Source organism: Mirounga angustirostris, unplaced genomic scaffold (genome assembly GCF_029215605.1).
Source record: "Mirounga angustirostris isolate CCGP_5_RB_7025 unplaced genomic scaffold, mMirAng1.0.hap1 SCAF_158, whole genome shotgun sequence".
Lineage (NCBI taxonomy): Eukaryota > Metazoa > Chordata > Mammalia > Carnivora > Phocidae > Mirounga > Mirounga angustirostris.
In genome coordinates this window covers 15001-37500 of record NW_026991866.1, presented here as the reverse complement: position 1 = coordinate 37500, position 22500 = coordinate 15001, and the positions used below count along the sequence as shown (strand labels likewise).

At 53.2% G+C, this 22500-nt stretch overlaps 1 protein-coding gene and 1 long non-coding RNA gene across 15 annotated transcripts in view; one reads left to right on the top strand and one right to left on the bottom strand.

The window, feature by feature from the left end:
* LOC135363387 (uncharacterized) overlaps positions 1–22500 on the top strand; it is a 101496-nt gene that overhangs the window by 65455 nt on the left and 13541 nt on the right. For 5 of the 14 annotated variants that reach the window (XR_010409076.1, XR_010409071.1, XR_010409075.1 and 2 more), the window contains 3 exons: positions 1–3068; positions 3509–3809; positions 9563–10224. The exon at positions 1–3068 is cut by the window's left edge and continues 241 nt beyond it. This is a non-coding gene — a long non-coding RNA (uncharacterized LOC135363387). Of the gene's footprint in view, positions 3069–3508; positions 3810–9562; positions 10225–12569; positions 12688–13423; positions 14006–14472; positions 15365–22500 lie in introns of those variants that run through there. The other 9 variants (XR_010409067.1, XR_010409066.1, XR_010409063.1 and 6 more) reach the window with 9 other exon arrangements.
* LOC135363386 (serine/arginine repetitive matrix protein 1-like) overlaps positions 16747–22500 on the bottom strand; it is a 9206-nt gene continuing 3452 nt past the window's right edge. Inside the window, exons 2-4 of the mRNA XM_064583942.1 lie at positions 21975–22071; positions 17837–21850; positions 16747–17528 (exon numbers count right to left, since the gene is read on the bottom strand). Coding sequence (XP_064440012.1) covers positions 20777–21850; positions 21975–22071 — 1171 coding nt within the window. The 3' untranslated portion in view covers positions 16747–17528; positions 17837–20776. The remainder of the gene's footprint in view (positions 17529–17836; positions 21851–21974; positions 22072–22500) is intronic.

Sequence of the window (22500 nt, the reverse complement as noted above, 5' to 3'; positions counted from 1 at the left end):
CTGAACGCACATGGACACACACCGCAACCCTCCCCGCCAGGCGCGCGCACCCACCCACCCCCGCCCCGCCAAGCCCCGCCCCGCCACGCCACGCCACGCCACGCCCCCCATCCCGGCCTTACGTGTACCTTACGTACCTCTGCACGGACTCGAGATTTGGCAATAGCCTTGATTGCCCTGCAATGTTTCCAAACCTCGGCGCTCCCCAACCTTCCCCACCCCGACCCCCGCCCCTTCGAAGAAGAACTAACCTAATTCGGGGAGCTTCCAGGTTGCTTGAACGCCTGAAATGGTGGGGACAGAGGCGTTCCTGGAGAGGGGTCACGGAACACGGAAGCTCTGCCCCCCTTCCCTTTGCCTCTGTTCCATCTGGAGTTTCCTCAGTTGTATCCTTTTAGGACACAGCGGTCATGTAAGAAATGAGAAAAAAAAGGACTGAAGGACTGAACCGGGCTAGACTGGTTTAAAATTCTTCACTAGCGTCCATGCCGAATACATTTCGACGACAGGGGCCTTCGCACGGCTTTTGGTGCACAGAAGACCGATGCACCGAAGCCTGCCGATCTCGGGACGTGTCCACGAGGGGAAAGAGTGTCAGCCTATCGGAAAAGAGAGTCGGTTAACGTAGATTGCAAAGGCATTCGTTCATCCCGAGAGACTTCCTCTCCATGATGGCGGGTGGCGCGAGATGGAAGAGTTGGCTTCCATGAAAAAGGGGCCCTTTCTTGAAGACCCTGCCCAGCTATCGGGGTTTTGTTGGTTTGTGTTTTGTCATCTGTGATAGGAAGGCATCTTCTTAGCCATCGGGAGGGAAACCTCAACAAATTCAGCCATTCAGATCACAAGGGATTTCTTGGGTTTGGTGGATCTGAGATCTGGTCTGCCTCCGACTGCTCCCCGAGATTGCCTTTATGCCGAGAATGGGATTCCTCATCAGACACACAGAAGTCCGGCTCCTTGCCACGGAGCTGGCTGCTCTATGGATGCCTTTAAAAAGGAAGCCTGCCTTTAATTCGGACGTCGGAACGTGATCGGTCGCTTTTTCATGGGGGGTTGGCCAATTAAATTTCCCCCGCCTTGGGCGCCTGGGTGGCTCAGTTGGTTAAGCGGCTGCCTTCGGCTCCGGTCATGATCCTGGAGTCCCTGGATCGAGTCCCGCATCGGGCTCCCTGCTCAGCAGGGAGTCTGCTTCTCCCTCTGACCCTCCCCCCTCTCATGTGCTCTCTCTCATTCATTCTCTCTCTCTCTCTCTCTCTCTCTCTCTCTGTCTCAAATAAATAAACAAACAAACAAACAAACAAATAAATAAATAAATAAAATCTTAAAAAAAAAAAATTCCCCCCGCCTTACAAAGCAGAGACTGGTGAAGGGTCCTCCAAGTGCCCTCTGGAAATCAAGAGCTTCTGTATCAAGAGGCTGGAAAACGCATCTTCCCCTTCTTCCTGGTGAATCCAATTCTAGGGGTTGATTCAAAGGAAATCATGTTTTAGATGCTAAAACGTAAAGCTTACTTTTGCAAAAATGTGCATCGCGGCATAGGGTTTAGGAATCCCTTGTGGCAGACCGACAACCGTGTGTCCCTCACGTCCCGGCACGTGTGCACCCTCACGTCCTATGACTTCGATGCTCCTGCTATCCAGAGGTAGGCTTGATTGCTCTGTCCCTTGATTTTGGACCGGGTCTTGGGACTTGTCTTGACCCAAAGAATAGAGCAGAAGTGACACTTGGCTGGTTTCACAGCCTACACCTGAAGAGGTGGTCTGCCGGCGTTCTCGACCTTCTTGGCATGCCGTCCTGAGACCTCCACGTAAGAAAGCCAGTCTAGCTGACTGGAGCATGAGAGGCATTGACAACAGAGGCAGCCCGGTGCTCGGCGGCACCGACTGCCAGACGTGTGAAAGTTGACCCTCTGGCCGAAAGCCACTGCTTGAGTGAGCCCGGCGTAAACCCGCAGAACCCAAGGGGCCACCCAGGGCAAGCACCAGGAAGTTATCGATAAAGAAATGCTGTTTCGAGCCATTGCGGTGTTAGGATGATGCACCCTGAGGATCAGCTAGCTGCGCAGCAGCGATAGATACCGTGCACACAGATACACACCACACAACACACCACACCACACCCCCCCCCCACACACACGTGTGCAGAAAACCAAACCAACGAAACAAACCAAAACTCTGTAGAACCCTGCACCAAATGTTGAGGAAACAACGGCCCACCCTCACAAGAAACACCTGCACGCTACATGTACAATGCATAGGGAGCCTATACTTGCAAGTGCTTACTTGCATGGGAAACATTTCACGATAACATGAGTCTCAGATGGCCCAAGCGGGGTTCTTTTGACATGTCTGAATTGTGTACACAATTAGAGAAAGCCTGCTAGGAGACTGGGTGATCAGAAACTAGGAAGCTCTTTGGTTCCCTCAGTGAAGCCCCGACTTTTGGGGAGGAACCAACACTCAGGGAGATGCTCTGGTCTTCATTTGGTTGGTTGGTTGGTTGGTTGGTTGGTTGGTTGGTTGCTGCAGCTTTTGCTATCTTTGCATAAAACCGACCCTGTTTCCATTGGGAATGGAAAACAACTGACGGGTGGGATCTGTACACGGTAATGCTGCTTCGCAGTTGCATTTGTTTTACTAAAAGAGGGAGATTTGAACATTGGGTCTTTCGTGTCCTCTCCATTCATGTCCTCTCCACAAATAAGACTGAAACAAAGGCTAAAATTTGTTTGCATCTTGTTTGTGTCTATGTGTCCGTATGTGTTATACATGTGAGGTATTTCCTCCACCTCCGGGTGCTATTGCTAACATCCATTTGTAAAGGAGCTCTATTTAATGAGTTCTATTTTTATTTTATTTTATTTTATTTTATTTATTTTATTCTTTAAAGATTTTATTTATTTATTTGACAGAGAGAGACACAGCGAGAGAGGGAACACAAGCAGGCGGAGTGGGAGAGGGAGAAGCAGGCTTCCCGCCGAGCAGGGAGCCCGATGCAGGGGCTTGATCCCAGGACCCTCGGATCATGACCTGAGCTAAAGGCAGACGCTTAACCACTGAGCCATCCAGGTGCCCCGAGTTTTATTTTTATTAAAGATTCTATTTATGTCTTTGAAAGAAAGCGAGTGAGAGAGCACACGAGCTGGGGGTGGGGGGGCATTGGGAGAGGGAGAAGCAGACTCCCCGCGGAGCAGGGAGCCGGATGTGGGGCTCCATCCCAGGACCCCAGGATCATGATGTGAACGCAAGGCAGACACTTAACTGCCTGAGCCACACAGGTGCCCCTACTTAAAGAGTTTAGAGGCAGGTGCTCGTAAAAATCGGGCATGGTAAAACTCAGATAAGAATAAACCCAGTTTTTCAAGCTCACATGATCTGGGATGAAATTCCCTACATTCAGACTCTTATGTCACTCCACAATAAAGATGCCTCAAGGTAAGGGACCCAAGGGACGGCCCAGAGATAGACAAAAATTTAACACACCTGACCTTACCCCCACTTCCCAACAGTCAAAATAATGAAGAAGAGGAGGAAGACAGGCCGATGCTAGAAATCTGAAATCCACTCCTCCTCCTCCCCAAGTACAGGCACCAGAACCGATGCCCAACCCACTGGCTTCCGGAGGGCTGAAAAGCCACCACAGACAAAGCCTATTAAGCAGAAGGAGATGAAGAAAGGGGCGGAGGCGGAGGCGGAGGCGGAGGCGGAGGCGGAGGCGGAGGCGGAGGCGGAGGCGGAGGCGGAGGCGGAGGCGGAGGCGGAGGCGGAGGCGGAGGCGGAGGCGGAGGCGGAGAAGAAAAAAAAGAAAAGGTTCGTCCAAAACTGTAAATGTATATGTGCCCTGGGCCTTACCAATGGCTCCCTTGCCGCCTCCCCTGCCCCGTTTCTGCACCACTGGTGTGTGTGCCTGGAGTGCTCTACTCCCCTGCCGCCGTCTCAGCCGCCCTTCCCTACCCCCGCCCCCCCGCCCCCCCCCCCCCGGGTGCCATGGGCTCCCCTTTCTCCTCCTCCTCCTCCTCCTCCTCCCCACCCCCTTATCAAGGAGCAAAAGCCCTTGCCCTTGGGCCCAAGCCCTTGGGCCACCTCCTTATGAGGTTTAAATTGGAGCACCTCCCAAACTAGCAGGAAGGGGCCCGAGGGCTCCGCTGATCTTAGACCGCCCGCTTCAGACTTTCCCCAAGGAGTCTGATGGGGGAAAACAATCGATTGACTTTTTAGTGGACGCAGGTGCAACTTCTTTGGCGTTAAAGCCAATTCAAGGTTGTTGGTTTATTTTAAAAAGACGTGGTTTTGGAGCTATCAATGTCACACATAATACAAATAATCAACTTTGCGTTTCTTTCTTTCTTTCTTTCTTTCTTTCTTTCTTTCTTTCTTTCTTTCTTTCTTTCCCTTTTTCTTTCTTTCTTTCTTTCTTTCTTTCTTTCTTTCTTTCTTTCCTTTTCTTTCTTTTCTTTGTCATAAAAGCACTTGGATTCGGTTCTCCCTGCGTTACAAGCCGTTGGGTGGGCAGTGGAATGTGCCACGCTCCCGTCACAACAGTGAGCCTGTATTTGTGGTTATCAAAATATACCTCTCCATCACCTTTATAAAAACCAACCAACCAACCAACCACGTTTGGGTGCCTGGGTGGCTCAGTCGTTCAGCGTCTGCCTTCGGCTCAGGTCATGATCCCAGGGTCCTGGGATCGAGCCCCGCATTGGGCTCCCTGTTCATTGGGGAACCTTCTTTTCCCTCTGTCCCTTCCCCTGCTTGTGTTCCCTCTCTCGCTGTGTCTCTCTCTGTCAAATAAATAAAATTTATGAAATATATTCATACATTTGCCAATCTAAAGAATTCTGGTGTAATAGAGAGTGCGCCATTGGTTACTACTAACGTTTCACCAGAGACTGAGATTTCTAAGAATTAAAATTCTGCCACATGGAATTGGGACTGCTACAAAATGATAACAAAAACAACTCCGTGTGTGGGAAGGTAGGAGACGTGTAAAAGAGGTACAAGAAATGAGAAAACATTTTTTTTGTTGAGGGAAAAGGAAGTAATGGTGTACTGAAACGGGACTGGGTACTTAAAGAAAGAAAACTTTAAGACCGAGTCTGAATGAAAAAGGAAATTGTGGAAGGGGTTTGTGAAGGAGAATTTTTGAAAAGGAATTTTATGCATGGTCAGGACTGACTGAGCTTGGGAGAAGGCAGTTTGAAAAGCACACTGGTGGAACTGGAGGGTATTATGTTGAGCGAAATAAGTCAAACAGAGAAAGACATGTATCCTATGATCTCACGGATAGGAGGAATTCTTTTTTTTTTTTTTTTTTTTTTTTTTTTTTTTTTTTTTTTTTTTTTTTTTAATTTTTTTATTCTTATGTTAATCCCCTTACATTACAACATTAGTTTTAGATGAAGTGTTCCATGATTCATTGTTTGTGCATAACACCCAGTGCTCCATGCAGAATGTGCCCTCCTAAATACCCACCACCAGGCTAACCCATCCTCCCACCCCCCTCCCCTCTAGAACCCTGTTTGTTTTTCAGAGTGATAGGAGGAATTCTTAATCGCAGGAAACAAGCTGAGGGTTGCTGGAGTGGGGGGTGGGGTGGGAGGGATGGGGTGACTGGCTGATAGACACTGGGGAGGGTAGGTGCTCTGGCAAGCGCTGTGAATTGTGCAAGACTGTTGAATCTCAGATCTGTACCTCTGAAACAAATAACGCAATCTATGTGAAGAAGAAAAAAAAAATAGAAGAAGGTAGCGGGAGGGGACGAATGAAGCGGGGGAAATCGGAGGGGCGGACGAACCATGAGAGACGATGGACTCTGAACAACAAACTGAGGGTTCTAGAGGGGAGGGGGGTGGGAGGATGGGTTAGCCTGGTGGTGGGTATTGAGGAGGGCCCATTCTGCATGGAGCACTGGGTGTTGTGCACAAACAATGAATCATGGAACACCACATCTAAAACTAATGATGTAATGTAGGGGATTAACATAAGAATAAAAAAAAGAAGAAGAAAAGCACACTGGTATAAGATTGAGATTTGGGTTTTCTATGTTAAAATGACAAGGTTTTCTTGGATTGTTAGTGTACTCTTTTTTTCTTTCTTAAGATTGTATTTATTTATTTGACAGAGAGAGACACAGCGAGAGAGGGAACACAAGCAGGGGGAGCGGGAGAGGGAGAAGCAGGCTCCCGGCCAAGCAGAGAGCCCGATGTGGGGCTCGATCCCAAGACCCTGGGATCATGACCTGAGCCGAAGGCCGACAGACGCTTGACGACTGAGCCACCCAGGCGCTCCTCCGAGATTTTATTTTTTAAATAATCTCTACACTGAACGTGGGGCTCGAACTCACAACCCTGAGATCAAGAGTCGTGCTCTCTACCGACTGAGCCAGCCAGGTGCCCCTGGACTGTCATCTCGAAGAGACACATGCGTAGACTCAGATATGGTGAGACTGCTTTAAGAAAGTCAGATTGACTTTATGGAGCCAGTAAAGCCCCTTAGAAATGTTGGCCTGATAACCTTGCTTAGAGAGGTCCCCTCAACCTTACCAGGTGAGTGAAGAGTACCACCTCCTGGCAGATGCAGGAACTTCAGGAAATTTGGAGGCCCTCAAAGAAGAGAGGAATTCACCCAAATCTACAAGTCTTTTTTTTTTTTGTAATTTTTTTTATTCTTATGTTAATCCCCGTACATCACATCATTAGTTTTAGATGTAGTGTTCCATGATTCATTGTTTGTGCACAACACCCAGTGCTCCATGCAGAATGCGCCCTCCTCAATACCCACCACCAGGCTAACCCATCCTCCCACCCCCCTCCCCTCTAGAACCCTCAGTTTGTTTTTCAGAGTCCATCGTCTCTCCTGGTTCGTCTACCCCTCCGCAAATCTACAAGTCTTGCAGGCGAATCTGATGGCCAATATTTGGCTTGGTTCTCGGCTTTAAAAAGGCAGTTAAAGGATCAATCTAAAATTCCTTGTAAAAAGCTCCATCAAAGCAGATTTAAAAGAAGGAAAGGAAAAAGAAAAGAGAAGAAAGACCCCATATATGGTCAATTGCTATTCTTGCTGTCCCTACGTAGATGATTGGGCCAAGTTTGTTAAAACTGGACTTGTTTTACAAACAAATTAATCTTCTTTTGGCTATCTTTGACAGGAATGAAGGTGACTTTAGAGAGAAAGATTACATTTCAATAACACACTTTTGTGAGTGTTAGATTAATTATCTTTGAACGTTTATTGTTTGCCTATAAAACTGGACTGGATCCTGGATCCTTCTGGTTTCCTTGAGTATCTGACTGTGACTCTTCAAACTAAGGTTTCCAACATTCTCCCATTCTCTCTCTTTTTTTTAATTAATTTATTTTTTTATTCTTAGGTTAATCCCCATACATTACATCATTAGTTTTAGATGAAGTATTCCATGATTCATTGTTTGTGCATAACACCCAGTGCTCCATGCAGAATGGGCCCTCCTCAATACCCACCACCAGGCTAACCCATCCTCCCACCCCCCTCCCCTCTAGAACCCTCAGTTTGTTGTTCAGAGTCCATCGTCTCTCATGGTTCGTCCGCCCCTCCGATTTCCCCCCGCTTCATTCGTCCCCTCCCGCTACCTCCTCCTCCTCCTCCTCCTTCTTCCTCCTCCTCCTCCTCTTCTTCTTCTTCTTCTTCTTTTCTCCTTCTTCTTCTTCTTCTCCTTCTTCTTCTTCTTCTTCTTCTTCTTCTTCTTCTTCTTCTTCTTCTTCTTCTTCTTCTTCTCCTTCTCTCCTTCTCCTTCTTCTTCTTCTTCTTCTTCTTCTTCTTCTTCTTCTTCTTCTTCTTCTTCTTCTTCTTCTTCTTCTCTCTCTTCTTCTTCTTCTTCTTCTTCTTCTTCTTCTTCTTCTTCTTCTTCTTCTCTCCTTCTTCTTCTTCTTCTCTCCTTCTTCTTCTTCTTCTTCTTCTTCTTTTCTTCTTCTTCTTCTTCTCTCCTTCTTCTTCTTCTTCTTCTTCTTCTTCTTTTCTTCTTCTTCTTTTCTTCTCCTTCTTCTTTTCTTCTTCTTTTCGTCTTCTTCTTTTCTTCTCCTTCTTCTTTTCTCCTCCTCCTTTTCTCCTCCTCCTCCTCCTCCTCCTCCTCCTTCTTCTTCTTCTTCTTTTTTTCCCCTTAACATATATTGCATTATTTGTTTCAGAACATTCTCCCATTCTCTTATCTTACAATCATTAAGAACTAAAACTGTCCTTTTTCCTGAAGTCTGGCAAATGAAAGCTGGACAACTTGAAATAAATTTCAGGGAAATGACCACAATAACTCATATATAGACAATCTTTGTGCCTGTTGCTCTATGAGTCACTCAAAATGAGACATTTGAACTATACGCCAGAAAAATTAGTCAGATTGCCCCTGCCCACTCCCACTCTATTGGAGGATGCTTCAAGCCTGACATCTAGAGACCTTCTCACTGGCAGCCCTCTGGACTTAGACACCAGGTGTATCCCTTGTTCCAACCATTAACCATGTTTTCCTTTTGTTTCCATAGAAATGCCTCTTATTAACTACAAGATCACTTGCTGAATGAGGCAGAGTCTATGATCCTTAATTCCACCTTGCTGCACCTGTATTAACTCCTCTTTGGAAAATAAGAACCCATATAAATAGGGGCACCTGGCTGGCTCAGCTGGTAGAACATACGACTCTAGATCTCGGGGTTGTGAGTTCGAGCCCCACATTGAGTGTAGAGATTACTTAATAGAAATCTTTAAAGAAAAAAAAAAATAAAAAAGAACCCATGTAAATAAAATCAAACACTAAGCTACTTGGCTACCAGAAGCCCTTCACCACCACAACCTACCGCCCCCCCCCCAGGGGAGGGGCTCAGACTAATTTACTGATCTGTATTCTTGGATACCCACCGATATCAGATCAATTTGAGAGAGAATGAGAGAATTGGGTTTGACTCTACTGTTACTATTCCTTAGACTACACTTGGGGATAAAATCAATGGTGTCATGTAGTCCCAAACCATGTAGAAAAATAACCAAGTTCTCAGATAAGGAACTATCTCTGAGACCCCCTCCATTAGCACAAGGGACCAAAAATTGCGACCTGCAGTGTCTCAGATCCTTCCATTCCAAAGCCTCTACTGCACCCTAATTCAGCTTGAAGCAGTTAAATAAAGAAGGCAGACCTCTGCCCATGTGTCATAGAAATGGAATGCAGGATGGACAAGGGGAAATTTTAACAGGGAAAAATGTAGCATGTCTGACTCCCTGTTATTTTTATTCCCTTTTAACCTGTAGGTTAAAAACTTCTGTTTAGCCCTGAACATAGCCATGTTACAGCTAAGATTTACAGAAACTGTCGTTTACCCAAAACCTACCTCCCCTGAGGAGATGAAAGAATAGCCACAGCCATCATCATCCCAATTCCCTAAGACTGAGGAATGATCCTCACTTGGTGGGGGTGGGGGTGGGGGTGGGGGTGGGGATTGAAACCGTGCCCCATAAGGTTAATGAGGTTGATGCTAGCAGAAAGCTTAAAGCTGGTTTTTCAGGGAACTGTTTCCCCCTAGTCAGCTATTGTGTCTTTTCAGGCCCTGCTACCAAATACTGGCTGTCTCTGCAGAAGTCTGGACTCAAGGTCAACTGATAATGGCTGCAGCCTATGAAGAAGCGAGGTCCTGATTCCTTACCTGAGAAAAGGAGCCTAAGACCCCATCCAGGTTGTACCAGCTCTCAGAGCATGCCCACAGCCTCTTCTCCTTGTCCTCAGATAACCTCCTGACATCAGGGACTCAGTTTTGCCTCATTCAGATGTCAGGTCTCCACCCCGAAGTAAACATGGGAATCTATGGTACATATGTTTCCTGAATATACGTGCTCCAACTTTCGCCATGAATAATCATAAATGTCCCTGCCCTTTTCCTTTTTGAAGTTTGATTGTTTGTTTTTATTTATTTATTTCAGAGAGAGAGACACACAGAGAGAGACAGAGACAGAGAGAGAAACACACAGAGAGAGAGAGAGACAGAGAGACAGAGAGACAGAGAGACAGAGAGACAGAGAGCTTGCACGCATGGGTGGGTGGAGGGGCAGAGGGAGAGGGAGAAGACTCCCCATTGAGCAGGGAGCCCCAGAGGGGTGGGGCTCGATCCCAGCACCCTGAGATTATGACCTGAGCTGAAGGCAGATGCTCAACCGGCAGCCACCCAGGCGCCCCTCCATTCCATTTTTTTTTTTTAAAGAGATAAACATTACATACTTTATTTTTAAAAATTCATTCATTCATTCATTCATTCATTCATTCATTCATTCATTCATTTTTCATCATCTGTAGTCCCAGTGTAGGGCTTGAACTCAGGACCCTGACTGAGATCAAGAGTCATGTGCTGTTCTGACTGAGCCACCCAGGTGCTCCTTCTGTTCCATATTTTAAACAACCCTGGGATCATGGCTCAGAGTCACAGTTGGCCCAATGAGACTCACACTCACCCCTCTGTGCAGAGGTGCCATCTGTGGGGCTGGTTCCTGTTTGTCCATCTTCCTTCCTCCTCTTACTGGACAGGAAGGTGGTGTGCGAAAACAGCCAGTGACTACGTGGAATGAGACCGAGGATTTCCCTTGGGAAGCAGGTGGGAGAGGGAGGACAGGTCGATGGATAATCAATAAACTGTTTTTTTTTTTTTTTTTTAAGATTGTATTTATTTATTTATTTGACAGAGAGAGACACAGCGAGAGAGGGAACACAAGCAGGGGGAGTGGGAGAGGGAGAAGCGGGCTTCCCGCGGAGCAGGGAGCCCGATGCGGAGCTCGATCCCAGGACCCTGGGATCATGACCTGAGCCGAAGGCACATGCTTAATGACTGAGCCACCCAGGTGCCCCAACAATCAATAAACTGTTAATGTTGATTTAGAGGAGTGTGCTTGCTGGGCCCATAACTCGGTGGATGAGTTAGAACGGTCCCTGTCAGGCCTCCCTTAGCCCTTAGCCCTTAGCCCTTATCACTCCATGCTTGTGTTTGGCCTCTGACCGCTAAGATACCACCATCATGTGTTCAAGGTCCTCCTCAGACTCAGCCAGCCACACCATGCCACACCCTCCTACCTGCACACCCATCCCTGGAAGGCAGTATAGTAAGACATCATCCCCCACATTCATGATTCCCAAAGGGTTTACTGGAGTTTCGTGGGTTAGGAAAAGGAGGGGACTCTTTTTGCCCCCAGATGAGGTGAGCTCTTCAGACACCCTCTTTCCCCTTCCCCTCCTCCCTCCCTCCCTTCCCTCCCTCCCTCCCTCCCTCCCTCCCTCCCTCCCTCCCTCCCTTCCGTCCCTCCCTCCCTCCCTCCCTCATCTCTCTCCGAAGTTTGCAAGCTGCAGCCTAAGGGTTAGGGGGAGTTGAGGAAAGCCATTGAATGGAGGGAAGCTCCAGGCTCTGACTTTAACAGAAAGCTTTCTGCATTTGAATGAAGCGATTGAATGAGGCCCATTAGAATGGATCACCCTGAACGTCCCATCAGCCGCCCCAGCCCCAGCCCCAGCCCCCCCATCCCCCCCCAACTGAAGTCCTCTGGTCGAATTGGAACAGTAGGCTGGGGGGGGGGGGGGGGGCTGTCCATCCTAAGTTGGTAACTAGGCCCCTGGTCCATAGGGAAAAAATCACGCACGGGTACAGATGAGTTGGTAGCTCAGGCAAAGTGGTCGAAGTGTTGGCAAGGTTTCCGTGGATGAGGGGAGATTTGTTCTGGGACCACCCTCCCATATACATCTCTGGCTGAGAAGAGGACAGGGGAGCCCTGTGGGGGTGGGGGTGGGGGTGGGGGTGGGGGGGCGGGACCCAGATCTGGAGCTCGGAGTGGACTATAGCCGCTGCCTGCCCGGGTGTGTGTGCCTGGGGGGCGGGGGGGGGGGCGCTGAGGGATAAGGGCTGAGGGTGGTGGGGTCTGCTCACGCTGACTCCTGCAACTCAATTCATCCTGGGAACCTTCTGTTGTTTCTGCTGAGGTGCCAGGTGCTGTGATGACCAAAGCTAAACTCCTCTCTTTGCCTAGTTCTTAAAAGGCCTGATCCTCCTGTTATCTTGTTAAATGGACCGACCCCTGCACCCTCCCATCCTGCCAGACCCCTTGTGCAAATACTTCCACTTGAAGAGTTCTTTCTCTGAATCTAGAAAATAAACAGACAACACCCACCAGCCACACCGACCCCATTGCCACAAATACCTAGCAAAGACAAATCTAGCTGGTCTCCTTCTGCCTCAAGGCACTTTAGAGAGTCACTCTCTCAGACACACCTTAGGCTCAATTACAGGCTGCTGTCTCCCTTTCTCTGGCACAATTCCATCCCTGGAGGAGCCCCATATCGCATCTGCAGCCGTGAGCTGGAGACAGTATGCTCAAGTGACCGGGTGGTAGCACCGTAACTTTGAAATGACCTATACCCCAAGTCATCCATGAACATGGTCCCTGGAAATCTTTGACATTCACGTGCCTCTGATGAAATCCTTGCTTTGGAAACTCCAGCACCCATAGCCAATCTTGTCCATGTTCTGCTAACCTTTGCTCGCCCTCTGTTCGCCTGATATCTTGCCTGATTGTTTACAGAGAAATTAGATCCCATCCAGCAAGAGCTGAATCCGAGTCCTCTGCTCACCCCACGACGGAAAAGAATATGCACAGGCCTGCATCCCTCTTCTCCTTCTCCACCATGTCGGAAGAAAAGGTGGCCCTCCCTCCTCCCATCAGAACCCAAACCCGAGATAAGACTTAGATATAAAGGAAACCAGCATACTGTTTTGAACTCTATATACACTTGTAAAAAACGAGCAGCGGCAAGGAAACACACAAACCACCACCCCCCCCCACACACACACAGGTGCAAGGAGGGTGCGCTGACTCGCTGAATCTCCCCCTTTTCTCCCGAGAGGCATCCCCCCCATCCCCCGCCCCCCCCCGAAGATGTCCTCCCTATGCCGGAAGGGGAGTGAGTGACGTTCTTTTCTTCCTTTTTTTTTTTTTTTAAATTATTCTTTTTAAAAGACTTTTATTTATTTGAGAGGAGGGGTGGGGGGGAGGGAGGGGGGAGGGAGGGAGAGAGAGAGAGAGAGAGAGAGATTGAGAGAGAGAGAAGCAGAGTCTCCGCCGAGCAGGGAGCCCGATGTGGGGCTGGATCCCCGGACCCTGAGCTCAGGGCCTGAGCCGAAGGCAGGCGGACGGTTCACGGATTGAGCCAGCCAGGCGCCCCAGCTTTCTTGTTTCTTTGTCTGCCTGCTTGCCTGCGTGTTGGGTCTGTGGATGTCTGATGCCTGCCCTCTGATTTCGTGGGGAGGTGGGCCGTCTTTCCTCCTTCCAATGGCCTTTGCGCATTTGTCAAACTTCTGTCGGGCTTGGGCCTATCTGTTTGGGTATCTGTGGCGTTCCATCCACCGACCTGTCTCTTTTGTCTGCCAACATCACAGGGTCTCTATCGCCTCTATACATAAGCATGAAACGGGCCCGGAGAGGACGACTTTGTTTCCTGAGTTTTGTTTTGTTTTCTTCGAAATCACCATAGCGATTCTAATTCCTTTTGCCTGTCTGCTTGTGTATGTAATCTGTACACCCATCCAGTGCGGTGCTGGAACTCACGACGCCCGCCGATCAAGAGTCGCGGTCGCGTGGGCCTCCTCCGACCGAGCCAGCCAGGTGCCCTGAAATACGTGTACTTGAAAAACCAATGTGAAGCCTGCACCCGTGAACTTTTTTTTTTAAAGATTTTATTTATTTATTTGAGACAGAGAGAATGAGAGAGACAGAGAGCACATGAGAGGGGGGAAGGGTCAGAGGGAGAAGCAGACTCCCTGCCGAGCAGGGAGCCCGATGCGGGACTCGATCCCGGGACTCCGGGATCATGACCTGAGCCGAAGGCAGTCGCTTAACCAACTGAGCCACCCAGGCGCCCTTTTTTTTCTTTTCTTTTCTTTTTTTTTTTTAATAGATGCACCCGTGAAGTGTTTACTGCGAAACCTTCTTTTGATCGTCGCACTCTTGAGTGGAGGCCGTACCAGTAACGTAGTTTAGCCAACTCAGGAAGAGATCAGCTTTAAAGGAAAACCTTCTTTTCGAGTTTGTGATGTCTGGTCCTTTCTCTCAACTCGATCGATGTCCAGCCTTCAGAGCCACATTATTTGCTTGGTCTCTCTCTCTCTCTCTCTCTCTCTCTCTCTCTCTCTCTCTCGTCTGTGTTTCCTCGTGTACTTTCCTGATGCTCAGGATTTATGGTTTAGAGAGAACAGTTTTCAGCCTGGTGTGTGTGTGTGGGGGGGGGGATGTTGTGAAGTGGGATCAGGGATTCACGCGGGTAAGGAGGAGGCAAGGAGAAAGGCTTGGTTGGGAAGGAAACCATTAAAGGTCCATGTTGAAATGGTGAAGTTTATTTTATTTATTTATTTATTTATTTATTTATTTATTTATTTATTTATTTATTTATTTATTTACTTTTTAAAGATTTTATTTATTTATTTGACAGAGAGAGACAGCGAGAGAGAGAACACAGGCAGGGGGAGTGGGAGAGGGAGAAGCAGGCCTCCCGCGGAGCAGGGAGCCCGATGTGGGGCTCGATCCCAGGGCCCTGGGCTCGTCACCTGAGCCGAAGGCGGACGCTTAACGACTGAGCCACCCCCCAGGTGCCCCGAAATGGTGAAGTTCAATGTAGTAAGAGTTACCTTTAATCAAAGGAATTCTTTTTTTTTTCTTTTATTTTATTCTTATGTTAATCCCCATACATTACATCATTAGTTTTAGATGAAGTGTTCCATGATTCATTGTTTGTGCACAACACCCACTGCTCCATGCAGAATGGGCCCTCCTCAATACCCACCACCAGGCTAACCCATCCTCCCACCCCCCTCCCCTCTAGAACCCTCAGTTTGTTGTTCAGAGTCCATCGTCTCTCATGGTTCGTCTACCCCTCTGATTTCCCCCCGCTTCATTCTTCCCCTCCTGCTACCTCCTCCTCCTCCTCCTCCTCCTCCTCCTCCTCCTTCTTCTTCTTCTTCTTTTTTTTTTCTTAACATAGATTGCATTATTATTTGTTTCAGAGGTACAGATCTGAGATTCAACAGTCTTGCACAATTCACAGCGCTTACCAGAGCACACACCCTCCCCAGTGTCCATCACCCAGTCACCCCATCCCTCCCACCCCACCCCCCACTCCAACAACACTCAGTTTGTTTCCTGCGATTAAGATAATCAAAGGAATTCTTGCTGGAGGTTGCTTCTCCCCTCTCCTCCCTGGATAGGGGAGTGAAGTTTTTTCGAGGTCCCTAGTGGACACAGAAAGCGTTCAAGTGCCCCTAGCACCTATGGATGGGGCTCTGTTGCCCTCTAGTGTCCTATCCTCTGCTACTGCTGCTCGTGGTTTCCTCTGACGTCGTATTCGTCACAGGTGTGTATCTTTGATGGTTAATGCTGCTCGGTGTCGGTTGTTTGCGTGTTTGTTTTTGAAAGCTTTTTGAGTGATCATCCAGCATGGTGCTGGAACTCACGACCCCTGCAGATCAAGAGTCGCAGTCGCGTGGGCCTCCTCCGACCGGAGCCAGTCAGGTGCCCTGAAATGCGCTTAGTTGAAACAGGAAGAAAGAAAAAACAAAAAACAAAACCCAAACCATTTTTTTTTTCCCCCTTTACGAGCCAGAGGAAGTTCTACGCCTTGTTTTTGTTTTACCCTTAATAGCATGGAACAGTTCTCCTCCTCCTCCTCCTCCTCCTCCTCCTCCTCCTTCTTCTTCTTCTCCATCATCATCATCATCATCATCAATATTTAACTCTTCTAGAGCACCTCCCCCGCCCACCCCGTACTAGTGTTGGACGGCACGGATGTCCCGGAACTGGATTTCTTTAAAGATATATATTTTTACGATTTTATTGATTTATTTGACAGAGGGAGACACAGCGAGAGAGGGAACACAAGCAGGGGGAGTGGGAGAGGGAGAAGCAGGCTTCCTGCCGAGCAGGGAGCCCGATGCGGGACTCGATCCCGGGACTCCGGGATCATGACCTGAGCCGAAGGCAGTCGCTTAACCAACTGAGCCACCCAGGCGCCCTCTTTTTTTTTTTTTCTTAACATAGATTGCATTATTTGTTTCAGAGGTACAGATCTGAGATTCAACAGTCTTGCACAATTCACAGCGCTTGCCAGAGCACCTACCCTCCCCAGTGTCTATCACCCAGTCACCCCATCCCTCCCACCCCACCCCCCACTCCAGCAACCCTCAGCTTGTTTCCTGCGATTAAGAATTCCTCCTATCCGTGAGATCATAGGATACATGTCTTTCTCTGTTTGACTTATTTCACTCAACATAATACCCTCCAGTTCCATCCACGTCGTTGCCAATGGCAAGATCTCATTCCTTTTGATGGTTGCATGATATTCCATTGTATGTATATATATACCACATCTTCTTTATCCATTCATCTGTCGATGGACATCTTGGCTCTTTCCACAGTTTGGCTATCGTGGATATTGCTGCTATAAACATCGGGGTGCACGTACCCCTTCGGATCCCTATTTTTGTATCTTTGGGGTAAATACCCAGTAGTGCAATTGCTGGATCATACGGCAGCTCTAGTTTCAACTTTTTGAGGAATCTCCATACAGTTTTCCAGAGTGGCTGCACCAGCTTGCATTCCCACCAACAGTGTAGGAGGGTTCCCCTTTCTCCGCATCCCCGCCAACATCTGTCATTTCCTGACTTGTTACTTTTAGCCATTCTGACTGGTGTGAGGTGGTATCTCATTGAGGTTTTTTTTTTTTTTTTTAAGATTTTATTTATTTATTTGAGAGAGAGAGAGAGACAGAAAGAGAGCATGAGAGGGGGGAGGGTCAGGAGGATCAGAGGGAGAAGCAGACTCCCCGCTGAGCAGGGAGCCCGATGCGGGACTCGATCCTGGGACTCCAGGATCATGACCCGAGCCGAAGGCGGTCGCTTAACCAACTGAGCCACCCAGGCGCCCTCATTGAGGTTTTGATTTGGATTTCCCTGATGCTGAGCGATATTGAGCACTTTTTCATGTGTCTGTTGGCCATTTGGATGTCTTCTTTGGAAAAATGTCTGTTCATGTCTTCTGCCCATTTCTTGATTGGATTCTTTGTTCTTTGGGTGTTGAGTTGGATGAGTTCTTTATAGATTTTGGATACGAGCCCTTTATCTGATATGTCATTTGCAAATATCTTCTCCCATTCTGTCGGTTGTCTTTTGGTTTTGTGGACTGTTTCCTTTGCTTTGCAAAAGCTTTTTATCTTGATGAAGTCCCAATAGTTCATTTTTGCCTTTGCTTCCCTTGCCTTTGGCGATGTTTCTAGGAAGAAGTTGCTTTGGCTGAGGTCAAAGAGGTTGCTGCCTGTGTTCTCCTTTAGGATTTGGATGGACTCCTGTCTCACATTGAGGTCTTTCAACCATTTGGAGTCTATTTTTGTGTGTGGTGTAAGGAAATGGTCCAGTTTCATTCTTCTGCATGTGGCTATCCAATTTTCCCAACACCATTTGTTGAAGAGACTGTCTTTGTTCCATTGGACATTCTTTCCTGCTTTGTCAAAGATGAGTTGACCATAGAGTTGAGGGTCCATTTCTGGGCTCTCTATTCTGCGGAACTGGATTTCTTGAGTGAAGGACTATTTTAACTCCCTTCCTCCCCATTCCGCGCCTGCCCCCGCCCCGCCCCCCGCCCCCGCACGCACCGCCCCGCCCCGCCCCCCGCCCCCGCACGCACCGCCCCGCCCCGCCCCCGCCCCCGCACGCACCGCGCGCCCCGCCCCCCGCCCCCGCACGCCCCGCCCCGCTTGTTGGCCTTGGACGTTATCGCGTACGTGCAGAGACGGATTTGATGTGCACCTTTCTGGGGGTGTGTGTCAATCCCCCCCCCCCCTTCCTGTCCTGAGCTTTCTTCGTATGCTTCAGAGAGACCTCCTCCTCCCCTTAAAATGATAGAAGAGAGAAGGTTCATCCGTGGTGGTTGTCGGAGTACTCGCTTGGTCTCGGTTTTACGGTCCTTGCCCGCCGAAATGTGTCTTAAGTCCTCCCGGAAGCCCGGGCGCCGCAGGTGTGCCGCTGTGGGAGGCCCGTGCCCCACGAGATCGGGCGGCCGGGCGGCCGGGCTGTGCGCCTTCGCGGGCCCGCGATCCGGATCTGCCTCGTTGTTGTTCGCGCCGGTTGTCGGGTGCCACCTGGCGGCCGCTTTTAGATAGCGTGTCCCCGCCGGAGTGTCAGCGATGTCGGCAAGGGATTGTATTTGGCCGCGGTTCCCGAGGCGGAGTACCGGGAGGCCGGCGACGCTAGCGAGATCGGCCCGCTGTCTCCGGGCCACCGGCGCGACCTCCGCTCGCGGGAGATTGAGCCTCCAGGTTTGTGGGCTGGTGGTGGCGCCGCCGCCTCGCTCCCGGAGAGCCACGCTAGGGTGGCCGCCTGGACGGGTCGACCAGCACCCGCCGGTGCCCCCTCCTCCGCCCGCGGGAATGGGAGAGGCTGCGTCGGGCGCCCGGACGCCATCCGGCCCGTGGCTCCGGTCGGCCGTTGGGCCTTCCGTGTCACGCTCGGGCGGTTGGGGACCGGCCTGAGCCTTGCGGGGAAGCCCATGGATGGCGCGACGGGCCCCGCCGCGGGCACGCGTGGGGTCCCGGTCATCGGACCCGATATTTTTTTTTTTTTTTAAGGTTTTTATTTATTTATTTATTTATTTGAGAGAGAGAGAATGAGAGACAGAGAGCATGAGAGGGAGGAGGGTCAGAGGGAGAAGCAGACTCCCCGCCGAGCAGGGAGCCCGATGCGGGACTCGATCCCGGGACTCCAGGATCATGACCCGAGCCGAAGGCAGTCGCTTAACCAACTGAGCCACCCAGGCGCCCCGGACCCGATATTCTTAACAAGTTTTCCGAGGCCCGCTGCGGAGGTGGGGACCCGACCGGGTCGGGCCGGGCCGGGCCGGGCCGCGAGGGCCCCAGGGGCCCGGCTGCGGTTCCCGTTGAGGTCCGGCCTTCGGGGGGACGCCTCCGCGGCATCGCCCCCTTTCCTCAGTCCCGGCCGGGAGTCGGGGACCGGCATGGGGCGGTCCTGAGGCCCGGGGAGGAGGGCGTCCGCAGGGGCCTCCACAGAACTTGGTGAGAATTTCTAAAGTCCCGATTTGGGGACGAAAGGCGGACCCGGGGGCGGGCCTATCCGGGCCGCTCCACCTCCCGCCAAGTCCCTACTCGCTGCCGGCTGCCACCACGTTCCGGGGGTCGACCAGATGGCCCGGGGGGGGGGGGGGGGGCGCGGGGGGGGCTCCGGGGGGAGACGGGGGCGATGGATTAGTGCTTGGGGCCCGTGGCCGGGACACGGTCCCAGGAGATCCCGGTGACCTGTGGCTAGGCCACGCCAGGCGGCGCGGCTATTTTCTCGCCCGAAATGAGCCCTTTTTGCCGCCAGGTAGGTGCTGGCACGTTATGTTTGGGCGATCCTCTCCTTAAGGGAGGTGGGCTTCTGGGCGTGTGGCGGGGCTCCGGGCTTGACAGGGATGCCAAGCCCGGCTCTGCCGTCGCTGGCCTGAGCCGTCCGCGTGGGCCTGTGCGCCGGCTCCTGTGCCTCCAGGTGGCCCAGGCCGTTGGTGCCGCCTCCGGTCTCCAGCACCCGAGGGCGGTTGTGGGCAGGTGGCGCGTGGGTCCTTTACCCTGTGTCCTCCACTCTGTGGGCACCCGGCTGTGGTCGTGACAACCTCCCGTCCCGCAAGGCTCCGTGCCGCGTGTCAGGCGTTCCTCTCTCTCGGGTTGTCCGGCTGTTCCTGCCCTGGGGTTTTCGAGGGGGTGCCGGTGAGGCCGAAAAAAAACAAAACAAAACAGGCTCCCCCTCGGGTTGCTGTCCTCACCGGCTTCTCCCCTCCTCGGGCTCCTCTCGGCGCTTGTGTTTTGCCAGATCGATGTGGTGCTCTCGCGCTCTCCCGGGCCGGGCCTAAGCCGCGCCAGACGAGGGACGGACGTTCATGGCGAATGGGACCGCTCTTCTCGTTCTGCCCGCGGGCCCCTCGCTCCTTCGCCTCCGCCCGCCGTGGCGGTGAGGTGGGGGGTGCGGGGGGGGTGTGTGCAGGCTCCGGCCCGACCCCGCCTTCCCGTGTTCTGCCTGACGGCGCTCGCGGGCCCGGGGTCCCCCGACGCAGCGGACACTCTCGCTTGCCTTCCCTGGCTTCGTGTGGTGCGCGGTCCTCCCCGCCACGGGGAGGGCCGTCCCGGCGCCGCGCTGCTCACGCGCTTGGGCGTGCTGAGCGCGTTGTGCGCGTGGCCCTCCGTGGTGCCCCTGGAGCGCTCCAGGTCGTCTCAGGTGCCTGAGGCCGAGTCGGTAGCGTCGTTTCCCGTTCCCAGCGAGCCCCCTCCGTCGGGCCACCGCTGTCGGTGGCGTGTCCGAGGAGCGGGTGGTGGAGTCGGTAAGGGAGGCCCACCCCGCCCCCCCCCGTGGGACGCGGGTGCCTCGTCATCCCCCGCCGCAAGCTGTGCTGGTGGTGTTGTGGGGACTGGACTTGGTGGGGCGTGTGTGAGCCGGTTGCGGCGGGCCGAGCCCGCGCTCTGGCGCTTGGCCAGCCGAGGGGCTGCCGCCTTTTTTGCCTGGCATGCCGTGCTTTGTCTCTGCTCGTCGTTGCCTCGCCGGAGGCGCAAAACTCCCGGTTGGTCGGGGACGCGAGCATGGCGTGCGTGGCGTGGCGAAGGGCGGTCTCCTCCCGGGGTCCCGGCCGCGAGCGCTCAGGATTGCCTTGTGGTGCCTGTTCCTTACCGCGCGAATCCACCGCCCGCCCCCCGGAGCCCTTGGCTGTCAGGCCTTCGGAACGCCGTTCCGCGGGGCCCGGACGGGCGGGGGGGCACGATTTGGGTGGGGGCGATGCGCCCTCGGTGAGAAAGCCTTCTCTAGCGATCCGAGAGGGTGCCTTGGGGTACCGGAACCCCCCAGCCGCCGCCCCTCCTCTGCGCGTAGTGGCCACCGGTGCGGGGTGACTACCGTTGCGTGTTGGGCAGAACTTCCTCTCTGCGAGGGGTCTGACTCTGCCGGCCCCGCGGTGGGGGCCGAGCGCCGCTCTTTGCCTACCGCGGCCTGCGCCTCCCCCCTCCGAGTCGGGGGAGGGTCCCGCCGGGCCTGGCCGGCGTCCGGCGCGTGGGGGCTCCCGCGTGCGTGCGAGCGCGCGGGCGGCCGCCCTTCCTCGTGGCGTTGTCTCTCGAGGGGCTCGGGGGGCGCCCCCGCGCGTCCCGCTTCCCCGTGCCGCGCGAGCGGCTGTCTGCCCGCCCGCTCCCGTCCCGAGTCGCCGCTGGCGGTGGCGTGCCGGGCACGGGTCGGGCCGCTCTCGCCTGGGGGCGCTTCCCCCCAGGGTCGTGACTTCCGGGACGGACCGGACAGACGGAGGTTCAAGACGGGACCCCGCGGCGGGGGGGGTTCACGTGGGGTTGGGCCCCAGCAGTGTGGGGCTCGGTTCGTGGTGAGGTGCGCCAAGGGTGCTGAGGCCGGCTGGCGTCCTGGGCGTCGCGGGACCGCTCTCGTGCTGGTGGCGGTGGGATCCCGTGCACGTTTACCTGGTGGCCCGGCTTGCGTCTTCGTTGGCGCGCCCTTCCCCGAACCGGCTCTCCCCCGCACGCGCTCCCGGCCCTCGCCCGCTGTGCTTTCCCCCCCTCCCCGCCGCCGCCGACGGACTCCCGCTGCCCTTGCCTCGACCGGATGCCTGAAGGCGCGTTTGTGTCCTCGATCCGCTCTCTCGGGACCGAAACCGGCCTCGCCGCTTGTTTGGGTGTCGTCCCCTCCCCGGGCCGCTATGGCTTTTTTGGGGGGTGGTCGTCCCCAGGCGAAGTGCTCTCGGTCCCGTCGTGAGGAGGAGGAGAAGGTCCGCGCGGGGTCCGGCCTCTAGCCGGGTGGCGGGGGTGGCGTCGTTGCGCGTGCGGGAGAGTGTTCTGGGGGGCCGGCCGTGACTGCGGTGGTGTTGGTGGTGTTTCGGGGCCCGAGCCCCGCGAGGTTGCCAAGGGCCCGCCGTGGGGGCCAGGTCGGCGTCCTTGGGTGCCACGGGACCGTCCTTGTGCTTGGAGGCCTTGGGCGGTGGGACCCCGTGTTGGCCCTTGGTGTCCGGCCTTTGGTCTTGGAGGCGCTTTTTCGAAAGGGTTCCCTGAGCACTCTCGCGGCTGCTCGCCGTCCTCTGTAACCCCCCCCGCCGCTTTTCCTGTTCCTGGCGCTGCCTAGTTCCTCGCCGCTGAGCCGTCTTGTGGCCTCCCCCCGTCCGGCTGCCGATCCGGTGTCGCGCCCCCGGTGCGCTAGCGCTTCCCGGGCCCGCTGCGGCCTCCCATCCGTGTCCGGCGCCGCCCGCCAGCCCGGCGGTGGCGCTGCGTGCTGACGAGGGGACCGCCTCCCCCCCCCGCCGTGGCCCCCGCTCTGGCGCGCGTGCTCGGGCGTGGGTCGGGTCCCGGCTGTCCGTCGTGGCTGCCGCGGCCGCGCGCTGCCTCCCCGGCGGTGGTGGGGGGGCCGGGCTCCGGCCCGGCCCCCTCTCGTGCCGTGGGAGCGCG